The sequence below is a fragment of the Ursus maritimus genome, unplaced genomic scaffold, assembly GCF_017311325.1.
Source record: "Ursus maritimus isolate PB19 unplaced genomic scaffold, ASM1731132v1 scaffold_33, whole genome shotgun sequence".
NCBI classification, from domain to species: domain Eukaryota; kingdom Metazoa; phylum Chordata; class Mammalia; order Carnivora; family Ursidae; genus Ursus; species Ursus maritimus.
In genome coordinates this window covers 19,017,886-19,040,326 of record NW_024425897.1, presented here as the reverse complement: position 1 = coordinate 19,040,326, position 22,441 = coordinate 19,017,886, and the positions used below count along the sequence as shown (strand labels likewise).

At 52.4% G+C, this 22,441-nt stretch overlaps 1 protein-coding gene across 1 annotated transcript in view; it reads right to left on the bottom strand.

Annotated features, from left to right (window-relative positions):
• TBX5 (T-box transcription factor 5) overlaps positions 1-20,566 on the bottom strand; it is a 42,609-nt gene extending 22,043 nt beyond the window's left edge. The window contains exons 1-6 of the mRNA XM_008688929.2: positions 20,419-20,566; positions 18,663-18,757; positions 16,373-16,492; positions 15,407-15,554; positions 11,811-11,963; positions 4,264-4,355 (exon numbers count right to left, since the gene is read on the bottom strand). Coding sequence (XP_008687151.2) covers positions 4,264-4,355; positions 11,811-11,963; positions 15,407-15,554; positions 16,373-16,492; positions 18,663-18,757; positions 20,419-20,565 — 755 coding nt within the window. The 5' untranslated portion in view covers position 20,566. The remainder of the gene's footprint in view (positions 1-4,263; positions 4,356-11,810; positions 11,964-15,406; positions 15,555-16,372; positions 16,493-18,662; positions 18,758-20,418) is intronic.
• Between the last annotated feature and the right edge of the window lie 1,875 nt (positions 20,567-22,441).

The window sequence follows — 22,441 nt, the reverse complement described above, 5'->3', positions numbered from 1 at the left end:
AAGTTCCCAACTTGCCTGAAAACATCTTAAAGACTGAAGCAAAGGTCAAAGAAAGCAATATTCCATGAAAAACCAGGGCCTAGGTCATTTTAAGCAGCAGGAAAGCTCCCCCACCTTTCTTGTTAGGATGAGCATTTAGGGGTATTTTCCAAATTTCTCTCATTTGCATATCACCTTGACAAGTTCACGAAACCTTTATAGCAGTTCTACTCTTATTTAATTAATATTTTCCCTTAAATAATCAGCCTTACCTCTCCCCCCTCCCTCCCTCTCCCCTTCCTTCTTTAGAAGTCAATCTCATTCCCAGCAATACTGTCTATAAAATCACCCTGACGTGCCCGTGTCTGTACACCTTCTAAAATTATCCTATCTGTCACCAGGGTAGAGGTCCTACAATTTGGGAAATACTGGCTTTTTAGGAGAACATGTTTTCTTAAGCTGCAGATTAACCTTTTGCAAAAACCTTGGCACATATTCTAATCGGTCAGCTAGAGACAGGATTTTAAAATAATTTGATCTTCTTCCCTGTGCTTTATCCAAAGCTCGCCCATTTTTATAATAAGCAGCTCTTGTTTCTGTAACCAGAGCCCATAAATGAACAGTGGAAAAATAACTAAGACACCATCTGCATTTTCCAAAGGCAGAGAGCGGGGCTCGGAGAGATAGCAGGGCGAGCGCCCAGACATTTGCCAAGCTAATCCAGACGTTATTTATGTGGGCGAACCACGGGTCCGTGTCCGGCCCTCTTCCCTTCTTCCAACTGTTGGAATTAGAGGAAATGTCATTCCTCCTGCTTTTTCCCCCCCGCGGGCCAGCTGTCACCGGGTGTGTGGGGGACAGGAAACAGGATTACAAGACGAACAGGGAGCCTGCCGTTCCGGCCTGGCCGTTATCACGGCCGATGCTGGACAGCCATCTTCCCCACTTGTCACTGGGAGTTGGGACGACAGCCCAAAATAAATGCCAAACGAGGGCAAGATTGGGAGTAACGGGGAGTCTTCCCCCAAATCAGATACCTTATATTGTGCATGGACTAGGAACCAGGCACCCTATAGACATTTTCTCATATAATTCTTATAAGAACCCTGGAAAGTGGAGGCTATCATTTATGCCCATTCTACAGATGAAGATACTGAGGCTCTAGGAGGTTAAAGTCACTTGCCCAAGGTCACATGCTGGTAAATGCTGAGCAAGGATGGAACCCAGGTTTGTCTGAGTCCCAAAGCCTTCTGTTGGAGCCACTCTGCCTTACTCTGTCTCCTTCCCAGGGGCCACGTGCACAGGACTGGCAGATGACCCGGTCCGCGCTCCCAGCCCAGTCAGTGCTTAGGTCAGCCCTCTGGCTCCCCAACGCAACTGCTAACATGGCCACAAAGACACACGTGGTTCTTAGGCTGCAGGTTTTGACCCAACATGTCAATTACGGAGTGCCTATTGACTACCTGACACGCTTTCTGGCCTTTTTCTGCAAGTGCTTACCCAAACAGGACACCTAGATGACCCCTCAGCCAGTCTGTACAATCGGGACAGCCAATTCAGACCAAAGTAGAGTCATCCGCCTAAATACCTAACCGTTGGCAGTGTTTAGAACTTTCGGGGAGAGTCCCCGGGGTCCTGACATTTCAGTTCTCAGACACCTGCACTCCCCCACCTGTCTCTCCTCCGTGTCTATCATCTATCCCATCAGCTTCCAACATGCAGGGCCTGGGCCTGACACAGAAAAGCAGCAAGGAGTGCTGGGGATAGACATCCACAGTCTGTGGTCAGGGGACGCTTCTTGGAAGAAGGGACAGCGCCAAGGACACCTAGTGATGGGCAGGAGGTGGCTGAGTGAGGAGGAGGGGAGAAAGCCCGAGGCAGACCAGACATGCTGTTCCAAGGGCCAAAAATGGTGGGAAGGATAGAGGCGGGGAGCGGCCCCTTCACTGTGATGGAGACAGAGAGAGGACACTGGTGGGGGACAAGGTGAAGGGCAGCGGCCCGGTCAGACGGGAAAGGCATGGCCCACCACGGGGAGGAGTTTGGACCTTACACTGAGGGCAACAGGAAGCCTGGGCGTGTCCTACACTCTGGAGTAACCTTGTCTGATCGGTGTGTTTTACAAAGATGTCTCTGGCAGCTGCCTGGAGAAGGTCCTGGAAGGGTCGGTCTAAGTAATTCAGGAGGCTGTGGCAGGCAAGAATATGGGGACAGCCTGGCAGGAGAAAGGGGTTGAATTCAGACATATGTTAGGAAGGCAGAATCAACAGGACCTGATGACTGTTAACACCTCAAATCCATGATCTCACCTGCTCTTGACCTTGTGGCAAGGAGGGAAAACCCTTGGTTTGCAGGTTGGAACGGGGATGACTTGCCTTCAGTCCCTACCTGCACGGCCTCGACCCTCACCCGCAGGAGGATGGAGGTGAGACTCTGTCAAAGCCTAAAATCCCTTAGTGACAGCTAGCGGTCAGAAGGGCATGGGAGTATAAACCGCCGCGGCCATGCCAGCTCGGCACTGTGAGCCCAGGGCTGCAAACAGGTTGACCCCTCCCCCGCCCCGACCAGCTTTCCCTGATACCTGTTGTCAACTTTTCCACGGACCATAGACTCAATCCAACTCCAATTTCAAAATGCAGACATTGAAAAAGCCAATTGCTATTTTTTAACAATAATAATTTAAGAACTTGGTTCTTTGAGCCACAAAAAGCATCTTATTAATCTGTGATGGGGAAGAAAACCGATTATAAATGCAGAAAAGCAGATGAGTGGGGCAGAGATGTGCACCCCTAAAGGTCACAATGTATTTCTTTTTTAAAAGCATGCAAAATTTGGGATGCCTGGGTGCTCAGTCAGTTAAGCGTCTGCCTTCGGCTCAGGTCATGATCCCAGGGTCCTGGGATCGAGTGCCGCATGGGGCTTCTTGCTCTGCGGGGAGCCAGCTTCTCTCTGCTTGTGTGCTCTCCACCCCCCCGACTATGTCAAATACATAAAATCTCTTTTTTTTTAAGTGCTTCTAGGGGTGCCTGGGTGGCTCAGTCATTAAGCGTCTGCCTTCAGCTCAAGGCGTAATCCCTGCGTTCTGGGATCGAGCCCCACATCAGGCTCCTCTGCTGGGAGCCTGCCTCTTCCTCTCCCACTCCCCCTGCTTGTGTTCCCTCTCTCTCTGGCTGTCTCTCTCTCTGTCAAATCAATAAATAAGATCTTAAAAAAGAAAAAAAAGTGCTTCTAAAAAACAATAATAAATGAAAATAAATAAAAGCACACAAAATTAGATCGGGGAAGCCCACTCACTAAACACAATTTCCATGGCATGAATTTCCAAACCAGTGTGAAAACGACAATACGGTGGCTTTTCTCCGTTCCTCTCTTAGATCCCTTATCTTTCTTTGAATGGGTATGTCCACCTGCCAGACTCACCCTTCTCATGTCTTCCAGAAAGGATAAAGGAAAGCTTCCCACGTGACCTCATTTTATTTTGAATCACGAAACCCACCAAAGGGGGGGGGGAGGGGAACACTTTCTTGGTCAAAGGAATCAAGATGTATTTCTAATTCTCTTGCCATATGGTAAGTTATTTTGGAAGCATATCAAGAGGTAGAGAGAATGTTGGACAAAATTGGCAATGCTCGTACAATCCTTTCAAATCAGACCAAATTCCCACTGTGCGTGCTTGCTACAGACCCTTCTATTCATCATATCAGCGACTGTGACCACAGGATATGTAAAAATACCGAGCAATTTTTATCACCAGCTTCCAATCCCCCGGTGCCCCGGACCACCACGTGGTGTCAAATTTGTCTGCATTTCACCCCCAGGAAATCGAGTCATTAACTTCCCTTTCATTTACCAAGAGCTGTTGCCAAAAAGAAAATCATTCATCGGCTGTGACTTATGGGAAGAGAGAGAGAAAGGACTGATTTCACGAGAAGGAGAGAGAAGGCAAAGAAAAGGGAAAGTTGGGAGCTTTGGTTGCCCTGGGCAGATGGAGAACGCCAAGTTCCCTGGTGCCTTCTCCCCCCTCCCATCCCCAGAGGACACATTCCCCACCTCCCCGCCCCACCACTGCCCAGGGCTGTCCCACCGAGTAATGTGGGGGTTATCAGATGCTGGGACTAAAGGTGGCCATCTCTCCTTTTCCTCGGTGGCCAACAGGCCTGGGCCTCTGCAGGCAGGAAGGCGGGAGGAGGGAGGCACTGGGCTGCTGCTGGCTTTTCTGGGTTCCTGGGGGGTGTTGGGGGGGGGCACGTGAAAAGAAGGGAGCCCAGCACTCCACCTTCTTACCTTTGCATTCTTGACATTCTGTGCAGTTCCATGTCATCGCTGCCCCGGAATCCTTTGGCGAAGGGATTATTCTCAATCTTTAACTGGGTGATCTGCGGGAAGGAGAGAGACCGAGAGAGTCGGTTTTCACTTGATGGCTGGAAACTCAGCCTCTGGCGACCAAAAGAAGCAAATTAAGTCAGTCACGTCAGTGGGACCCACCACTTCATTCAGAGAGGAGGCTTTGAAAAATGCCCTAGATCAGACCGCTTTTAAAAGGGGAAAAAAACCTGGTTTCGGTTTGCCCGTTAATTGGAGTCATACTCTGCCTCACGCCAGCTGGATTGGTTTGTTTTTGAATCCTAGCATGTTGTGTTTCAAACACAATCGAGGCCTCAGCGCTTGGCGCCCCCCTCCCCCTCGGAAAGTTGGGCATGGTGAGTGGGGTCGCTCGTCCTGCAGCGTGGGGATCGCCATTTGGAGAAACGTGGTTGCTTTCAGAATTTTGTTTTTTTTAAGATTTATTTATTTGACAGAGAGACAGCCAGCAAGAGAGGGAACACAAGCAGGGGGAGTGGGAGAGGAAGAAGCAGGCTCCTAGCGGAGGAGCCTGATGCGGGGCTCGATCCCAGGACTCCGGGATCACGCCCCGAGCTGAAGGCAGATGCTTAACGACTGAGCCACGCAGGCGCCCCTGCTTTCAGAATTCTGCTGTGCCTCATGCCTTGTTCGTTTCAGTGTCACAAAGTTAGCTGGCACAGGTGGGAGAGGGTGCCAAATTAAATAAACACCCATAGAGAGAATTGCGACATGCACGATAGCGGCCTATCAGCTCCGGAGCCCTTCAGTTTGCTAGAGAAAGAAGAGAGAGCCCTTTTCTTGGACATGTTCGTTGCCATGCACAAAACTTAGCAACAGAACGGGATCTTGGGTTCGATGGTCAGAACGTTCACGGACACCATCAACACATGGTCTATAAGCGTGAGCACAGACTCACAGATCCTATTATTATATAATAGTATATAATATATATTATTTATATGTATAATATAAAGTCATATCTATAATAATCATATCTACCTGTACACTGGTCTCTGCTCAGTATTTTGGTTTAAATCTAACCACTTTCGCTTTACATGTATTTTATTAAAAAATAGGATATCACTTCTCTCTACCTCAAACTAGAATCATGAGCTATTCAATAAAAGGAAAACTATCGTATCAAATTCTCTCTACTGGCCCCCGCAGAAAGTTCTAAACCCAAGGCCTGCCCTCACTTTGTGGCAAGGGGGAACGAGACACTTTTAGAGACGTATTTGACACACACTGGTACTGAACTCTCTCCCTGATAGGTGACTAGAAAGGTAATCGAAAGAACAATTTTCTGTGATCCCATCATACGCAAGTACCTACAAAAACCACCCCAGCTACCCCCAGGAGTAGAGTTCCAGACTTTGAGAAACTGAGCAAGTTTCTTTGAGAAACCAGGAGTCCTAACGACTGAATGCACCCATAATTCATCCATTTGGGGGCAGGCATTCGGGTATGTTCTCTTTTCCAGAAGAGATGGCCTGATAAGGTTTCCTTCTAACTCCAAGACTCTATAATGAACATGAGATTAGTAGATTACACACGTGTATGTGTGTGTGCTTGCAATAAAAAATATAGGTAAAATTAATGTTTTAAAAATATGTTATATGATTCCAACCATACGACGTTTGGGAAAAGGCAAAACTATAGAGACAGTAAAAAGGGATCAGTGGTTGCCAGAGGCTGGGCGAGGAGGAAGGGGTGCATAGGCAGAGCACAGAGGACTTTAAGGAAAACTCTTCTGTATGATGATGTAACGGTCGATACGCATCCATAGTTATGGACACCCACAGAATCGACGACCCCAAGAGTGAGCTCTCATGTAGATTCTGGGTGATAACGACGTCTCAGTGTAGGTTCATCGATTGTAATAAATGCCCCCCTCCGGGGCGCCTGGGTGGCACAGCGGTTAAGCCTCTGCCTTCGGCTCAGGGCGTGATCCCTGAGTTCTGGGATCGAGCCCCACATCAGGCTCCTCCTCTGGGAGCCTGCTTCCTCCTCTCCCACTCCCCCTGCTTGTGTTCCCTCTCTCGCTGGCTGTCTCTCTCTCTGTCGAATAAATACATAAAATCTTTAAAAATAAATAAATAAATGCCCCCCTCCGGTGGGCGATGTTGATGGTGGGGGAGCCTTTGTGGAGGACGGAGGGACCAGGGGTCGAAAAGAACTCTCTGTACTTTTCCACTTAACCTTGCTGTCGCCCTAAAACTACTCTAAAAAAATAAGACCTATTTTAAAACTTTTAAAATAGGTGTGGGTCTTTATGTGCCCACTCGTTCCCTCCTGCCTCTTTTTTTAAAAAAAACTGGACCTGCTCCTGCAACTCTCTGATTTTGACTTGACCCTTCAGAATGAGTCGAAAGTCTGTAAAAATCTCTTAGGAAAATGGTCTTTAAAATGTACACTCCCGAATCCACTTCTATTTTGAGTCCAACAGCCCATCACCTAGTGGAACTTTCTTCCCCACTCAGGCTTTGTCATTTAAAAAAAAAAAAAAAAAGTGCAACCCAACTGACCACAAATCATGCTTTTCTTTAAAGGTGGGGGGTGGGGAGGCATTTGCAAAATGTGAAGTAAAAATCAGATCATTCAAAAAGGGGTGGAGGGAATCCTCGCTGCACTCCCTGTGAGTTTTGTAGGCAACACGGGTGTGGTATCTCGGCTGAATTAATGCCTAGTCCATGATGTCACTGTTCCACCAAGAGCTCGGGACAAACAATTACCATGAGGGGAAAAAAAAAAAAAAAAAAGGAGGCGAGGTGGGTTTTGGTATTTTTATCTGCAAAAATCCTTTGCTCGAAACTATTCCTTGCACCTCAAACAGGTCCTACCACTACCTGATGTCTGAGCTGCCGAAATAGGATTGCACGGGACAAGCACAGTTTGCTACATAGACACTGAGGCATGTTGATCTTACGTATGTCTTGTTCGTAGACTGAGTACATATATGAGGATTATTCCCGTTGAGAAATGTTAGGTGAAAATGTCCGCCGGATTCCCTACAACCCCGGCTCTGGAATTCCCTTCCGAACATGCCGCACATTGGCTCGCTCGCTCACGGGCACATGACACGCTCGGGTGTCTGAGTTCTACTAAACGGCTCCACTGAAACCGACTTGCACTCGTCACACGAACGAACGTACTCCCTCCAAGATCAGCATAAAACCGGATATCCGGGGGAGGGTGGGGGGCGGGAGCTAAAACAAATATAAATACCAGCTCCCACCAGTGAGACAGAGGTTGTAAAAATTAATGAGAATAATTGTTGTGAATTCTTGCTTTTGAAAAAAAAAACAAAAACCCTCACGAGAGCCAAAAATCTTAATTATGTCTCTCTATTAGGGGTTCATTTCCTGGTCCCAACCAGAAAGCTCATACCTCATAAATACAGACTCCTTACACAATGATTTAAACAGGAGGAAAAAAATGCCTTTTAATGGCAAAGTAAGTTAATATCGGGGGATAGACATGCTTGCATACACAGCCATTGTTGCAAGAGCAGAGAAATGAAATGCCCACGTGATCTTTTTTTAACACCTAAATATTTCTAGGGCTTGTTCTGGGCGCTGCTGACAGCCTCAGTGAAAACCTTACAAAAACGTGTTTCACAGAGCAAACGGCATTGCTGCGGAAGAGTCGAGTTTTTTAAATATCTTTTTCAAGCTGTCAGCCATCTGGGGAAATAACTCCTAAATCCAGCTCGGGATCACAGCTGGGCTGAGGAAACACGTCGTGTCATTAGGAGCCCCATGGCGGAGGGGTGCGGGACCCCAGCCTAACACATGAAGCCCGCCACGTACCTGCCTCCACCTGGCCTACGGGCATCCGAGCAGAAAAAGAGCATTCTGAAGGCATCGGGCCCTTTACACCAAACACGAGTGTCCCAAATTGTCCTGGCAATTTAATCCCGTGCATTGCGGTTCTGTCCTCGCTCGTGCATCCAAAGCATCACGAGAGGCAAAGAGTCCCTGAATTGATGGCATGTTCAGGGGGTGAACGAACTCACCCACAAAGACCGACACTTGTAGATGTCTATCAAACATGGTAAGAAGAACTTAGGTAAAAGCTCAGGTCTTCTGATTCCCAAGTAATCAGGGAAGGCAAAGAGTTTCCCAGGGCCTGCGTTTTGGGTGGAGCTGTCCTGTTATAAGTGGATCGGTTGGGCCGTCAATCAAGGGCATCATCATTCACCCTCCGTGTGGGAATGTGTGTAATGCTCGGCGTTCCACATTGCCCAAGGATTACCTCGTTTAGTCCTCACGATGACCAACACACAATTCTTGTATCATCCCCATTTAACAGATGAGGAAAACTGAGTCCAGTAACTTGCCCAAGCCAAATGGATTTAAACCTAGGACTCTGCCTCCAGAGTCCCACCTGAACCCTAGGCCAGGGTAAGTAAGAGTGCAGGTGGCTTCTGCCCACGACGTCAAGAGTCGCAACACCTCGCCCAGGTGGGACAATAAAGGGACCAGACAGAGTCCACAAACCACACTCTGCTTGGCCTGAGTAATTAAGTCACACGTCCTATATCCACGCGAGGAACGCCTACAGGGGCCCTGGACTGGGCTGGAAAAACGTACTGCTTTAGACGACCTCCTGACAGAGAACATAGGCGCCTTTGGTATTTCACAACTAAAACATGGGGTGGGGGGAAGACTGACGGAAAGTTGTCTCCTATGAAATCCCTCTTCCGGATGTCAGGCTGGCTAAAAAAACCTTTATGGCCCAAGCAATCAAAAACAAAACAAAACAATACCCAAATTCCCATCTGTGAGCCCTTTGTGTGGTCATCAGACACACGTCTATCCAGACGTGGGTTTGGAGACACACATATTTGGACCCATGAGCGTTTAGACACACAATCCCCTAGACTGTGCTCAAATCTCACATGTACGCACCCCATTACGCCGACACTCCTTCAAGTGCATGGATCTCTAAATATATTCATTGGGGAGGACATGTTTTTAAAAAAAATACAAATATGGGGGAGTGGGGTATATTCACGAGTGGTCGCAATGATGGCTTCATGGCTACATACACGTCAAACTCGTTAAATTGTATACCTCAAAAACTGCAGCATATCGTACGACAGTTATGCCTCAAAAAGCAAGAAAGAAAGAAAGAAAAAAAAAGAGAAAGACAAGAAAGAGGGATGCCTGGGTGGCTCAGTTGGTTGGGCAGCTGCCTTTGGCTCAGGTCATGATCCCAGGGTCCTGGGATCAGATCGAGTCCCACCTCGGGCTCCTTGCTCAGCAGGGAGCCTGCTTCTCCCCCTGCCTGCTGCTCCCCCTGCTTGTGTGCTTGCTCGCTCTCTCTGACAAATAAATAAATAAAATATTTTTATAAAAAAGCAGAGAGAGAGAGAGAGAGAGAGTACAGGCTCTCTCAGATCTAGCCTTGCCTGATGGACCTTAAGACCATAACTAGAGAGAGCTTAGGGATTTCCCCCAAAGGACCCGAGCACTCACATCTTTCTTTAGCAGGTCCCTTTCAGGAATCTACCATTTCCTGTCCTTTCTGTGTGAGTCTGGGCTTTCTTAGTTGAAAAGAAAGAAAAAAAAAAAAGAAAATCTGATATGTCTTTGGACGCTCTGTCAGGTCTACGTGTGTGTGTATTAATATATAAATATATAAATATATACGTATGTGTGTATGTATATGCATACACAAGAGAGGGAGGGAGGGAGGGAGTGGTGAGACTGAGTGTCCTTGTTGCTATTTTTTCCAATTTTTTCCCCTGCGACTGTCACCACAAAGTTAAACATAGATTTACAATAGCCATAGAGGAAACAGGTTTCTAGCAGCCAGACCCAAATTAGCCTGAAATAGTTTTGCAATTTTCAGAGTATTTGACCTTAATGTTTTTGCTCTTGTTGGTTTGACAAGTCAGGGATGGAATTCAGAAAAATCCTTCTTCCCCTTTAAAAAATAATTGCATTTTGGAGAGAGCGAGTTTTCTTCTGGAGGGAAGCGCTCTCCAGACTTGGGTCCCCAGACAGGACTTGCAGTCTAGAAGGGACCATCCATCAGAGCCTGGCCTGCTGACTGACAATCCGAATTTGGAGCTTACCATCGTGTAACTGCCCTGGCTTTGCTGGGGGGGAGGGGGGTGTTATCTGACACCTGGGCCTGTAGGCAGGAGGCTATAGGGTGCTAAACCCACCCCTCACCCCTGCCCCGGGCTCTCCCATCTGGCTACACAGCCCCTGTAACTTCCCGCCACCCTGCCCTTATCTTGCAGGTGGGGACAGGAGCTGTGGAGGACGAAGGGCGTCACCATCTCCATGTCTATCTCCTTCTGTTGCCCCAGTGACCCGCCCTCACTGATCCCATATGGAAGCCCCTACATTCCCCTTCCACCGTCCTCCAACCCAGATCACACTACTTAAAGCTAACAACCTGCACCCCCACAGTGCCCCCCACCCTGTATCTTGCCTTGCCAGATCCTATGTCTTTTCAGAACTAGGATTAAGAATCCCTCAATCCCGCCCACCCACCAAGAAAATGAATCCAGGGGCACTTAAGTTTCGAAGGAACAGAAGTGAACCATGAAAAGTCAAGAGGAGCCCTTTCTCCTGGGAAAAAAGAAGAGATACCCCCCCAACCTGCAGTGATGGGGTACCCTATTCCAGCATCGTTGTCCAGCTTGGAAATGCCGAAATCAGGGCCTGGATTTTTGAACAGCATGGGGTCTGACGTTGACAGGATGGAGCTGTACCTTCCTGTCTACACCACACTGCAGCCTCTTTCTGGCAGACAGGCATCCCCGCCCCTCCGCAAGCTGTGGTTTTGCTGTGGTCTGCTCTAGCTCCTGGGAGCTGCTGGGGGAGTGGGGGCACAGGTCGCTTTGGTTTGCGTTCTTGTTTTCAACAATGCCAACCCGGCCTCACTGTGATCCGGGACCAGCAACCATGGACACAATGAGGAAAGCATCTTGCACATCCAAGCCCAAGGCTTCTGGCAACTTTGCCACCTGCCCCAGGTCAAGTTGAAATGCATCCAAAAGGCAAACTGGAGCAGAGACCCTCACCCGAAAAAGAGGGTCCACAAAGGTGGCACCAGGCCCCCACCCAAGAGCACAGAGCCCTGCAATAAAAGGACCTTTCTTCCTCCGGGCGATCGCTTCGTGAGTGCAGAGAGATGCCTTCCTGTATTTGAATGTGGCGTCACCTATGACTGGACAAGTTTGTTTCTAACTGGTGTGTGTGCAAAAGACAGAGAGAGATAGAGACAGAGAGACAAGGAGAGACAGAGGGACAGAGAGAGAGTCCCACAAAACCCATGAATATAGTACAAACATAGGCAACCTTCAGGCTGTAGCTTGGTCCCTGCCCCAGCCCCCTGGGGTAGAAACTGGTGCCTGCTGTGAGGGAATGACGACCCTTAAAGCTTAAAAGTTTCCGCAGGAGACCCCGGCATCTTCCTGCAAAGGCACAGGCGGCCCCAGCACGCTGGTTCCCGGGCCTCGCGCTTACCTTGTGGTTCTGGTAGGAAGTCACGGCGATAAAGGCTGTCTCAGGAAAGACGTGGGTGCAGAACGCAGTATTTTTTGAGCCAAATCCATTATTTTCATCCGCCTTCACGATGTGTAATCTGGGCTGGTATTTGTGCATGGAATTTAGAATAATCTAAAAATAATAAGGAAAATGAGATTGTAAGAAAAATCAAAACCCCTTTGTTTCCAGATAAATGCCCTCTCCCCACCCCTAAAATTCACCTCTTTATACAGGCTCTTAACAAAAAAAAAAAAAAGGTCTGATTTTTTTTTCTCCTGTTTTGAAAAGGGGCCAGTGATTTCATTAAAAAGAAACATTTCAAAAATGACAATTTCCAACCCAAAAAGCCAGGGTAATATTCCAGGAATCTACCCAAAGCACACACGGCAGTAAATCAGAATTCTTAATAAAGTTTGCTTAATAAATTAACTCCTGCATAGGGTACTCCCCCCCCCCCAATGAGAGAGAGTCGGGAGTCTGGAGCAAGGAACTGGTGCCCGAGGGGGAAGTTTAAGCATCAGTTTTGGAATGAAAGGGAAAAGACACAAACAAATAAACAAACATCCCCCCCCCAAAAAAAACCCTCTAAGAGACGGAAAAGGAAAACACCAGTGTTTGCAGAACTAAAATAGAAATCACAGGTTTGGCCCGTTGTTAGGAGAACGTGCAAAGTAGAGTCAATGAAAAAAAAGAAGATAATGGGATGGCCAGTGGAACTCCAAGGATGGTGAGATTAGGGGGAAGAAGCACCCCCCATCCCACCACCACCAGAGGAGGACCTGCTTCTCTCCAGGTTCCCTTTCTAAGACTTTATCAACGTTTCAGGACCCACAGTCGGAATTATCTCCAGACTTGGCCCCGGACAGAACCCCTGCATCGCTTTTTTGGGAATGCGCTCTTTCTCTTTCCTTTCTACTGCCTCCGTGTTTGGGGTGCTCCCAGAGACAAGCGGGGTCCTCCTGCTGCAGCTGCACCTTTAATACGACTACTCTACAATCAGTATCCAGGGGGAGGAAGGCTCCAGACCCCACACCCTCTCTGCGGAGCAGGGCTAGTCCTAGGAGATGAGCATCTTGCTAACAAAACGGTCTTCGCTGTTTGGAGGACGCCTGGCTTTTGATGATTGCGGGAAGCTGCGAATGCGAACATTTATCAAGGCGTTCGGATGTGTACCCACCGAATGGGCCAATCGCCGCGCTTAACGCGCTGACACTCGGGCCTGCTTTTTCCCCAGGACCGCCAACTGGAGCGGCGGAGGCTGTCCCGGTGTCTTTGATTATTTGCGTTGATGACCCTGGGGCAGGGTCCTTGGGCCAACCCTAGAGACCCGCCTGGAGGAGGGGGAGGGGAGGCGGGGAGTGGCCGAGAACCCGGGGCCCCGCGGCTCCCGACCCCGGCCGCGCGGCTCTAATCTCCGGCCGCCGCGGCCGGGCCGCCTCCCTGGCCGATAGCGACGCCGGCCGGGGCGGCGTGGCGACAGATAGACGCAGTGGGGCCCCGCGGGCCGCCGCAGCCCCCGGCCGGCGCGGCCATCGTCCCGGCTTAGCCAAATTGCTTTGACGGCCGGGGACAGTGTGGAGACATCAGCGCGAGGGCGATCTAATGGCTCCTAATTTCATTAGGGCGGCTCTGGACTCCGAGTCCGAAGTTGGGGGGCAGGGCTGCGTGGCAGCGGGGGAGCCCGAGGCCGCCCCGAGCACCCTCCCTCTTCCGCGGGCTCGGGAGGACTGGAAATTCTCGAGAGTGCGGAGCCTGGTTGCGGGGCCGCGAGCCTTCCCCAGGCGCCCACCCCGACGAGACCCCAAAGGGCACTGCCGGGGCTGCAGGGGGAAAGCTAGGCGCGAGTGGGGCTGGAGGACAGTCCCGCTGCCCGGCACCAAGGTTCCACAGAGTCCCCCACGAAAGGGTACCACCCAGCCTCCAGGAGGCCGCCAGCCAGGCGGGAAAACCGTCCCATTTCTCCCAGGCGCTTACCCTAGAGTCTGGGTTCTGCCCCCGCAGGTACGGGTCACCCCGGCCAGCCCACGCCCCGCAAGCTGGAGGGCATTCTGCCCGGGGATGCTCCCGCCCACGGGACGCTGCCGGCAAACTGCCTGGTTGAAACGGAAAGGAGGCCGGGCGTTTTGCCCTGAAGCGCCCCATCGGCACCCTCTGCTCCTTCCCCACGGCGCGCAGGAAGGGAACCGGCCCGCCTTCTCTCTTCCCCAGCCGCCAGCAGTTCAAGCTCGCCTGGACCACGTGCAGAGGCTGCCGTGGCCTGCATCACTGTCCCCTCCCCACCACAGATCCTGCGGGTTCAGGGTTTTAGCCCCAAGGCCCCACAGGAGAAGATTCTCCCTCTGGACCTTCACAAACTGTCCCTCCTCCAGATCAAATCCATTCAAACCCAGTTGCCTCAACTGAGGACCATGTGTTTGTTGATGTTCCCTAAAGAGACCACAGGGCAGGACAGAGAGCCCTCTTGGAAAGAGAGAGATCAAATCCCTGCTCCCAAATTCAAGCTGCATGACCTTGGGCGAGTCTCCTCCCCGCCCCTGGACTCCTATTTATAAAGGCTACGCATTTCTGTTCTCCTTTCTAGGCTGCTATGAGGGCCAAGTGCCCAAAGACAAAGGAGCTCATTAAAGCCAAGGGTTCTGAACACACTGAATTCAGAGACTGTGTTCTGTCCTGCTGATCAATTATTGCCAATGAAAAGATCTAGAAACATTTTTCCCCAAATCAATGTTTTGTTCTTCATTTGTTTTTCGTTGAGGAAAAGAATCTACTTAAAGCCAGCGAATCTACTAAACGTTACACATTCTCCTGGAAGGTGGGGGGAGCACACTCAATGTCCTGCCTGCAGATTCAGGGGGTTAACCGGGCCGCTCTGTGGGGAGGGGGCATGCGGACTCCAGGTTTAGAACTCTGGTCCAGGTTTGCCTGCTCCGGGCGCAGCGGGGGCAGGGGAGAAGCTGGACCTTGGGAGGAAAAAACAGATAAACTCAAGATACCAGCTAAAAAGAGGTACCAAGGTTGGCCTCTGGCAGGTTGGTTTCCCCATCTTTAAAAGAGGGAGCAGGTGGCCTGGGGTCTCCCTGTCAGCTGGACCATCTCAATAATAAGGCAGGATTTAGAAGTGAGCAGGAAAGGTATCTATGGCTCCCACCAGGGTCCAGCCCTGGACAGCCTGTGCTGAGTCCCCACTGGGCTAGAAGGACCCGGTTTTCTGAGATCTGAAACACACAACCCTCCACCCCTCATCACCGATGGGACTGAGGTCTGAAGCAGGGATGTGCACTTCAGTCTCCTCCAGGCCTCGGGTCTCTTGCTCCCCGGGAAAGGCGGCCCCAGAGGATGGGACCGTGGCCCACACAGAGGACTGCACAGGAGAGCAGTGGAGCTGGAAGGGAAGAAGTCCGGACCAGGGAGGCCGAGAGAAGAAAAGACCCAGGCTGGTGGAGTGGGGCAAAGAAAGGAGAAACGGGTGTGTGAGGAGCCGAGAGAAACTCAGGAGCCAGCAGAGGGAGAGGAGAGAGGACAAGACAGACGGAAGGACGGACAGAGACTGAAATCAGGCTGCACCAGGTACTTACGTGCCCAAATGGGTCCAGGTGGTTGTTGGTGAGCTTGAGTTTCTGGAAGGAGACCAGTTGCCGCATCCAGTGCGCTCCGGTGGCCGGCGAATCCGGGTGCACGTAGAGACGGCCCGGCATGGCGGGCTCCGCTTTGCCCGTCACAGACCTGGACCAAGGAGGGGCGAAACCCGCCCAGACTTAGCGCCCTGTCGTGCTGGCGGGGTCCTGTGCCGGGCCAGGCAAGGGCTGCTGAACACAGGAGAATGTTCTGGAAATGGCCTGACCCTCGGGCCTCGCCTGGGCATCTGCAAGCCCAGGTGCCCAGAAGGCCTGTGGCCAGTGTCCAGGCGAATCCCCGACCCGGCTCTTTCTTCTTCCACCTCACTCCTCCCCCTGCACCAGGGGCGCCACTGCCGGGCCTCGTGGCCTCTTGCTGCCTATGGACCATCATCAGTAGGTTCTGGAAACCTGGACAAAAAAGTCTAAGCAAAGTCCTTGAGGGCTTTCAAATGGGCCTTCCTCTTCCAGCCTCTGCACGCTTGGCAGCCACACGAGCAAACAAGGAATGGACCTCTCCTCTCTTGCCTGTTTAACTCAAATACCACGGCCCGACTTTGCAATTTCATAAAAAGGCATGTTCAAAGCAAGTAACTCATAAAAAATAACTGTAAATGGTTTTATGCCCCCAGAAATACCTCCAGCGCTTGGAAACAATCCCCTTTTTAAAATCCACACCCCGCGGGTGTAGCAACAGACACAGGCCCTTCACTTCCACAGAGCCTCAGTTTTCTTGTCTATAAAATGGGGGCTAATGGCTGCTATTTCTTCCTCTCAGGGTGGTCGGGGATAGCAGCAAAAGCCTCTGGCACTCCCACACAGTTGGGAATTCAAAAACTGCTTCTCGGTTTAATGCAGGGGGAGGGGAGTCTGGCTTTCCACTCTCCCCCTTGCCCTCCCCACCTGCCCACGCCGGGCGGTGCCTACCATTTATTATCTGCGAACTTGTATCTGTGGTCATCGGCCGGAACGATGTCCATGAGGAGAATGTATTTCGTTTTGGGATTAAGGCCGGTCACCTTCACTTTGTAACTGGGAAACATCCGCCTGGGAGAGAAGGGGAGGAAGGGAGGAAGACGGAGAAGGCAGGAAGCCGGAGAAAGGGAAGGGGGAGGGGAGAGAGAGAAAGACACAGAGAGAGAATTTTAATGCCAATACTGTAAAGAGCAGGTCTACACATCTTAATGGAAGAAGCAACTCCTCCTGGAGGAGCACGCAGGAGAAAAGCAGCCCCCGCTCCGCTCTTGGCAAGATCCATTCCAGGTTTCCCTTGAAGTTTTGGGGAGGAGATAGGCCTAGAGGTGAGCGGGAGGCTGGTGGCTATTTGTAACCAGAAGGAAAATAGAAACCTGGAGGCCAAGGCTTCTAGAAAGAACCAGTTATGAAGAAGGCCCTGCTTGGAACCCCCAATTCTGCTCTTTGTAAACGCTTTTTTCGGAGCCAGAAACCTGTTTTTTAATTTAGGGGCAGAAGGAGCCCTGTTAGGGGAAAAGCCGGCCTCCCGCGCCCAGGCAGATGCTCCAGCCACTGAGCCCATGNCTGCCGCTGCAGGAGGACACCGGGCTGTGTGCGCCCTCGGGACCGCACACCCATGGGTGCCCATACACTTCCTGTCCTGGCTGCGGTCCGCCGTCCCCAGAGTAGAGCTCAGCTGGTGGCCTCTGCCAGAAGCCTCTAGCCAAAATGTATTCCTAAATGCCCCCCAGCTTCTCCAAGGCGCCTGGCACTCTTCTTGCAGAGTCTGAACCCTTTGGCCCTCGGCAAAGAAACGCAAAACCCAGGTGGGTTTGGTTTCGGAAAGACCGGGGCCGGAACCGGGATGCGGCCCTGCAGGCGCTGTACCCACTCCCTCTGCGCTCTGGGGCACGCTCCAAATTCCCAGCCCTCCCGTGGAGGGGGGTGGCGTGAGCCCCGGAAAGCCAGCAAGGACAAGCTGCCGGATCCTGGCTCACCCAGGGATGGCGGGAAGGGGTGAGTGAAGGGAGGCCTTGGAGCCCAAGGCTAGTGGTGTTTATCTGGCTGAGCGCGTGTGCCTGCAGGCGGGAGCGCGGGAGGCCTCCCAGGCCTTTTATAGTTAAATCCCCTCTGCACGGGCTGGGGGCAGAGGGGGCCCGGCCGTGTCTTTCCTTCCTCGGCAGAATGGGAAGAAGAGCTCAGTTCTTCAGTATAAACAGACCGCGCCTCCTAGTTCACTCAGGCCGAGCGGGGGAGCAGACGTTGTTTAATTTCAAATAATAATAAATGTCACTGTTGTCAGTTTATTGCGGGAGGCTTCGGCTAGAGAACCGGGGGGCGTCTGGCGGGGCAGCTCCGCCCTCCCCCTTCACACACTCAGTGGCTCGGGCCTACTGGCCTCGCCGGCTTCACACGCCGGCTTCACACGCCTGCTGGGGGCTGACTCGGGGCTTTCTGCCCTTCGGGACGCGGAGGGCCAGTCCAGCACCGGGAAGCATGCGGTGAGGATGTCCCTAGGCCTGGGCACACTGGCACCCTGAGATACAGGGCTGCACCACCCTCCCCCAGCCTCCCCCTGCCGTCTAGCATTTCTAGCTAAAAACCGCGAGCTTTTAAGGGGAACGCTGGGGTGAGTGTCTTGGCGAAACTGCCGAAAGTGCCGTGTTTATCGGTGTCTGTATATAGAGCCCGGCCGAGCCCCGGTTCAGTTTCAAAGCCTTTCCCTCCTTTCTATAAACAATGAAAGAGGTAGCGAATACATTCAAAGATTCAGAGTTTGGCAATCGGGTGGGACTCTGGACTCGCTCCAAGGTCAGGGAGGGTAGGAAGGAGGGTGGGGGCCAGGAGTCCAGGCTGGAAGCGGGTCTCATCTCTGTGCCGACTCCGCACCTCTCTGGCTTCCCGTTCTCTCTCCCCCTCGTCCCACTTTCTCCCATTACCAATCGTTCCACTGAGCGCAGCCCCCCCACCCCGCCCCACAAGCTCTCGATTCTTCTTCTATAGGAAGCAGGAGAAATGCTCTGTCTTGCAGGCATTTCCCCCCATCAGGGATGGAGGTCACTGGCGGAGTTCTCCAGGCATCTTTAACCCAAGACGGGTTGAACAAAATACATTCATTCTCTCTCTCTCTGCTCTATTCTGTTCTCGCCTTTCTCTGCCCCTCTGCCTTCTCTGGATCTCGGTCTCTCGGGTCTCTGAGCCGCCTTTCCTCCTCGTCTCCGACAGGATTTCCCCAGGCCCCTCACGGAGGTAGCCGGCTCACCTCCCAGCCTTGGTTATGATCATCTCCGTGCCTACTTCGTGAAATTTCAGCCACAGTTCTCTTTCGTGGAGAAACACTTTGATCCCTTCCATGCCCTACAGGAAAGAGAGAAAAGTCACACAGACAAGCCCCAGGAGCAGTGGGCCTTCCCTCCCCAAACTCCCCCCAAACACGGACGTCTCCTTCCCTCCAGAGCCTCTGGGCTCCGAGGCTGAGAACTGCCCCCGGCCTAAGGCTGGGCTTCGTGGACTCTGGAGCACAGGGTAGTCCTGCCCAGGAATCCCTGTGCGTGCCCCGTGCACCCGCCCGCAGTGCACTGCTGTCTCCTAATGTCACCACCACAAGGCTAGAGAGAAGTCCCCAAATATCAGCCCATCAGAGGACAGACTGAGGCCAAAGAAAAGGGGGGGAACCAATCTCAATCCTTTTCAGCCAAGATGCAGCTAAAAAGCAAAAGCAAAAACAAACACACTCGATCTCAAAAAGCCCACTCAGAACACCCTCCTATAGACACCCAGATGGGCACACACAAACACGCGGATCCCGTACATAACATGCCTTTAGTCTCACCATGGCGTGCAGAGACATACGCGAAAAATCTCAATTTTAAAATGTTTCGATATTATAATAGGTTCCCACAGTCCAAAAAAATTAATTCTCAAATGTCTATCTTAGCAAACCTTCTAGGTTCTCCCCACACCCAACTTCGTTCACTGCGAGCTGTTTTGATTCTGGGCACAGCCGAAACTATTCAACATTCCAGCTTTCAACTCAAAGCTATTTTACAAAACCGATGCGAAAAATACATATACAAAAATCTTTGTTTTGCAATAATCCGTAACTGTGTCATAAATGGATTTGCTTTTCCAAAAAGAAAAACAGTCTGAGTTTCCCAAACTCTGGGCCCACCGCCCTCTGTTCTCTATAACCAACCATCCATGTGTTTTCCTGAGACGGGAAGGGCAAAGAGACAGGTGATAAAATAGCCAGGAAGGACATCGATCGATCGAAATCCCAAAGAAAGGTTTTGGCTACATCCAAATATCTCTTCTGGTCAAGGCACCCCGCTTTGCACCATCTGACACCCTATTAAAATCATCCAGAGCTACACGGGCCGCCCTGAGCATCCCGAGTGCCCGGGGAATAGGACACAGAGAGTGCGCGGAGGCCTCACCCTCTACTTGGGCCCAGCTTCCAGCCAGGGGAGTCTGTGGCTCCCTGCAACCTCCCGGCACAGCCCTGTGCTTCCCGCCACCGGCCCGGGTGAGCCAGCCCTCCAGAGCCCGGTCCAAGACCAACAGTGCAACTCCCGGGTCTGGGCGGCCGCACAGAGGAGGCGGGCGGAGGGGAAGGCTAGGGAAGATCTGAAGAGGGGTCAAGCCATCGCTCACGCCGGCCTGAAGAGGCCGCTGACCCAGCCCTTAATGAGGTGCTTGGGGCTGAGTCTACACCTAGTGCAGCAGCAAAGGAATGATCTGGGCTATTGTTAGCTGGCCCCAAATAGCCAGATAATTAAGACTTCTCTAACAACTTCAGTGTATTTCCAAAATCCTCTTGGCCGTAAAGATTATCGTCACAATAAAGTGGATGGGAGTATACTGGTATTTGGGGACGCAGGGCATAGCACGGTGGAATGAGTGCGGATAGAAAGGAAAGGGGACCATTACAGACAACGGATAACCCACCCCTCTGCCCCTCCCCCACAGGGGGGCCTTCGGTTTCTGCAAAAGGGCTGAGAGGCTGGAGGTCTTCTTACCTGCTGGGTGAAGGCGGCCTGCGGGGACGCCGGGGACTTGCTGGGGGCCCCCAGCGCGCTCTCGGGCTTGGAGTCGCAGGGTAGATCCTTTGATTCAGTTTGCAGGGGTGTGTGTGCCAGGCCAAAGCCCTCGTCTGCGTCGGCCATGGTGTGCCCGGCGCCCTGTGCCCGCGCAGGGTCCTGCTCTGAGGACAGGAAGCAGAGAGAGAGAGAGAGAGAGGCAGAGAGAGAAAAGAAGGTTGGAAACGCTGTTCTAGCGACAGGAGGGAGCAACTGGGCCCCCAGTGTGCAGCTCCCAGCACCTCTGTTCCCAGCTGAAGGAGGCTGCAGAAGGTCCCTTTATTATTATCATTATTACTACTTTATGACCACGCACAACCTCTTGCGAAAGACCCGGGTCAGACCCGGAGGAGGCGAGGCCCGCATCTCCCCTGCGCAGGCTCCCCACGATAAGCCAGCTGCCCGTCAAATTTGTCTGGACTTCTGGAAGAGCCAATAAAGATAAGGCCTGGGTATTTTTGGAAGCCATTGGGTACGAACCAAAAACAAAACAAAAACCTAATGTCCTTTTGAGAATTGTTTTTCTTCGTCAAATTCACAGAAGGACATCACAGCTCTGTTTATTAAAACTCGCAAGAGGCATATTTTGCCGCAGCAGGCAAAATGTCTGCAATAACCCGTCTCTTGCAAAACCAAAAACAGAGGAGGGGAAAGATTTGCACATGGAGAGACCAGGTCCGCAGGAGAATTCACCTTCATCCTTTATCAGTCACAGGCCTTAAAATTAAAAGTCCTTCAACAGTAAGAGTCCTCCCTCTTTCCCCCAACTTTTAGCAACGGTAAAAAAATGAAAAGGAGCCAAACGGAAAGGGCAGGAAAGCGGTGCTGGGGCAGTGCGGAGGGAGGCGCGCTCCTGGGTGCCGGCGGCCCGCACTCTGCCGCCTGCCCCGGCCAGCCGTGCGTTCTCCCGGCTTTCCCGGCTCTCCAGCCCGGGACGGGCATTTTGACTAGCGGCCAGGCCGAGGGGAGTTTCTCCGAGCTTCAGCCGGGCCTGGCTCGCTGGAAGTGCAGGCCCAGGCTTGGGGCGGGGGGGCAGCGAGGATCTGATGGGTCCCAGATCAATTCTGGGCTTCAGACGCTGGATCGGCCTCCTAGGTCGGGCGCAAGGGGTCGAATGGCCCGGCTTGCAGGCTTAGGAGGTGGGAACACGAAAAGTAACAGCTGCAGAACTGTTCGAGCCCCGAGGAGCCTGCCTCTCGCTCTGATCCCTTTCCAATCTCCTCCACGTTTCCAAGTAAGGATTTCCTCCCTCCGAACCCGGTTAGACTGGGAAGGGAGTGCCAAGGATGGCCCCCCAAAGCTTAACAGCCGCTTCGGCAAGAGGCTGGATCCCACCCAGGGCTGCGGGGGCTTCAGATCCAGAGTGGGGCCGAGCGGGCCGGCTTCCGAGGCCGACTCCCAGGCAGCTTCCCTCACCACACCCTCGGGGTTCGGGAGAGGCGGTGATGGGAGCCCCCCGCAGCCGGCTTGCAACAAAAGAACCCGGGGCTGGCGTCCCCTACGTGCGCTCGCCTCGGCCACCGGCCGCGGGGACAATCGCATCCCGCGCCCCGGTCGGGGTCGGCGGCAGCTCGGGGCTGGCGGGGGCGAGCTAGATGCGGTTTGACAGAACCAGGCCGCGCGTCCTGCAAACCTCCACGCCGCTCCGGGGCCGCGCGCCTCCCCGGCTGGCTCCACGCGCCAGAAGCTCTCTGCAAGCCGGGCTCTGCAGGATCCCGGGCAGGGCTCGAGTCCCGCCATCCGCGCCTCCCGGAGCCGACTCGGCCCGGAGGGGCTCCCTCCCCGAGCCTCCCGGGCCAACGGCGGGGGCGGTTACCTCGCTGGGCGAAGCCGGTGCATTCACCACATCCCTTCTTGCTCCTAGCAGGGAAGCCGGCAGCGAGGCGGGGGCGCGGGCATGGTGGCTCCGGGGCTTATGCCGGGGACTGCTCGCCCAGACTAGCCGCTACCGCTGCCTACAAAG